At 41.8% G+C, this 2,668-nt stretch overlaps 1 protein-coding gene across 1 annotated transcript in view; it reads right to left on the bottom strand.

The window, feature by feature from the left end:
- CSGALNACT1 (chondroitin sulfate N-acetylgalactosaminyltransferase 1) overlaps nt 1-2,668 on the bottom strand; it is a 141,241-nt gene that overhangs the window by 47,261 nt on the left and 91,312 nt on the right. The window contains exon 3 of the mRNA XM_007935043.2: nt 1,573-1,674. Coding sequence (XP_007933234.1) covers nt 1,573-1,674 — 102 coding nt within the window. The remainder of the gene's footprint in view (nt 1-1,572; nt 1,675-2,668) is intronic.

The following is a 2,668-nucleotide window of genomic DNA, read 5'->3' as shown; positions in this document are numbered from 1 at the left end:
TTGAACCACCAGCCTTCTGGTTAGCAGTCAAGCGCTTTAGCCACTATGCTACCAGAGCTCCCTGATTTAGCATAGGGTTCTGCAAACTTTTTTTGCAAAGGGCCAAATAGTAAATAATTGACATTTAATGAGTCACACAGTCATAGTCACAACTACTCTGCAGTTGTAGGGCAAAAGCAGCATAAACAATATGTGAGCTAATGGGTGTGGCTGTGTTCCAATAAAGCGTTATTGACAAAAACGTTGGCAGTCAAAATTTGGCCAGCAGGTTGTAGTTGGCCAAGTCTAGCTTCAGAATGTTGAGTAACTGTAATTTGCATCTAATCTTGTGCCCAAGATTTGTGCTACTAATACAAAATTAGTAACAAAGCATGAAAATAAATACAAAATGTACACTTTATCACTATCTTGGAATCCTCTCCTTTTATTGACTGTCACCTTACTACCATTTACCAGAAACTCAAAACATAGGGCTCTCTTGATATTTAAACCTATGGACCTACTCAGAATATTTCTCTGCTGTGTACTACTAGGAGCTCTGGTGGCACAGTGGTTAAAGCATTGGGCTGCTAACCAAAAGTTTGAACCAAACCAAAGCGGTTTGAACACACCAGCCACTCCATGGGAGAAAGATGAGGCAGTCTACTTCTGTAAAGATTTACTGCCTTGGAAAGCCGATGGGGTAGTTCTGCTCTGTCCTACAGGGTTGCCATGAGTTGGAATCAACTTCATGGTAGTGGTTCCGTGTACCACTAATTTGTGGAGGAAATATCCATCTGATTCTTGAGCTGGTGGACTCCTATAAACCTTAGTGGCAAACCTGAGGGAAGCATGGCCGTATCATCTGGCTTCCTCGCTGACAGAAAGTGCCATTAGGTTTTGTGAGGGTTTTTTTTTTTTTTTTTTTTTTTTAGGGGGGCATTGGAAAATAAAAATCCATCTATGTTGCTTTTGAATAGATTTATTCCTCCATGCACTGATCAACTAGGTATAAATATACAACCCTACATGAAAAGTTTTTGCTTAAACTATTTCTGTTCAACTGAGTAGCTTTAATCAAGGATCCTGCCCTGGCCATCATTTCTGGCTTCCCTATAATCTCACAAAATGCATAATGAATGAAAGGCAAAGGGGTGAGACCATTTTCTAAGTGGATAAGATCCGAACATGGATATCACTCTTAGCGTTACAAGCTGTGACTGAGACGGAACTCATTACACAGCTGTGCTCTTTCTAATTCCCACTCTGCAACGCAAAGTGCCGAAATCTGTGGTGCTAAGAGTGATTACATCCCATCAGGCAGAAGCCCGTAACAGCCCACAATGCCCACCCTGGCTGCTCAGGGCAGCTTATCGCAACTGTCAGAATCATCACCCTTGCACAATGAGGACCAATGTCAGGCAGATGGTCTCCCGGGAAAGGAGAAGACCTACATGTGGCCAGCAATCAATCAATCTCTCGGTTCCCCCACAGTGTTAAGGAAAATAAAACTAAGCAAACGTTTCAGCCTTGGATGTGTCCTGCTGAGCTCAGTTACTGTGACTCCTTACTACAGTTCTTTGTCATACTCACTTGGAGGTGTTTTCAAGTATTCCTTTGACCTCATTCATTTGTTCTTTCCCAAAGTAAACAACAGTGAGATGAATTCGCCCATCCTGTTGGATGCACATCTCCCTAGAAAAACAAAACACATGTATGTCCGGTTCTTGTTCCCACACTAACAGGCAAGGCCAAACAAACCATTTTTTTATCAAGTGAAAAAGAGTCTTGTAGTAAACTTAGTGAGTGCCAGTACAGAAGAGCTGGGCCTTAGAGGCATTTCTAGTTGGTTACCATAGTTGCCTGTATTTATACTTATCAGGAAAACCTAAAATTAAAATGTACCCAACTGGTAAGTCAAAACTTAGATGCAAGGGGCCACAGGTCTGCCACATATGTATGTATATATACATACACACACACACACATACCTACACATCTACATATACCTAGATATATAGAGAGGTATGTGTGTAACAACAACGCCCATCTCTACATACCTACGCATCTCTCTCTGTGTTGTTGTTATTTTCTGTCAAGTTGGACCCGACTCATAGCGACCCCTCCTTGGTTTTCCAAGGCAATATCACTACGGAAGTAGATTGTCCCATCTTCCTTCTGAGGAGTGGTTGGTGGGTTTGAACCACACCCTTTTGGTTAGCAGTCAAGTGCCTTAGGCACTAGCCAAACCCACTGTCATCAAGTCAATTCCAACTCATGGTGACCTCCACTGGGTTTCCAAGGCTGTAAATCTATATGGAGGTAGACTGCCCCATCATCCTCCTGCAGAGCAGCTGGTGGTGGGTTTAAATTGCTGACCTCCTGGTTAGCAGCCAAATGCCTTGCCCACTATACCACCAGGGATAAGATACATATATAGATAAATACGGAAATATATGTATATATACATACACACACATATAAATTCAATGTGTTACCCTTCATATAATTTCTGCGCATATATATATGAAATACGTTATGTAAATGTATATATGTATATGTATGCATGTATATATATGTATACATGTATGTGTGTTTATAGGAGCTCTGGTAGCATAGTGCCTAAGGCACTTGACTGCTAACCAGAAGGCTGGCAGTTCAAACCCACCAGCCACTCCTTGGAAGGAAG

This window comes from Orycteropus afer, unplaced genomic scaffold, assembly GCF_000298275.1.
Source record: "Orycteropus afer afer isolate SDZICR_OR568_19922 unplaced genomic scaffold, OryAfe1.0 scaffold00024, whole genome shotgun sequence".
Classification (NCBI taxonomy): Eukaryota; Metazoa; Chordata; class Mammalia; order Tubulidentata; family Orycteropodidae; genus Orycteropus; species Orycteropus afer.
The sequence above is the reverse complement of the archived record's forward strand: the minus strand, read 5'-3'. Positions and strand labels throughout refer to the sequence as shown.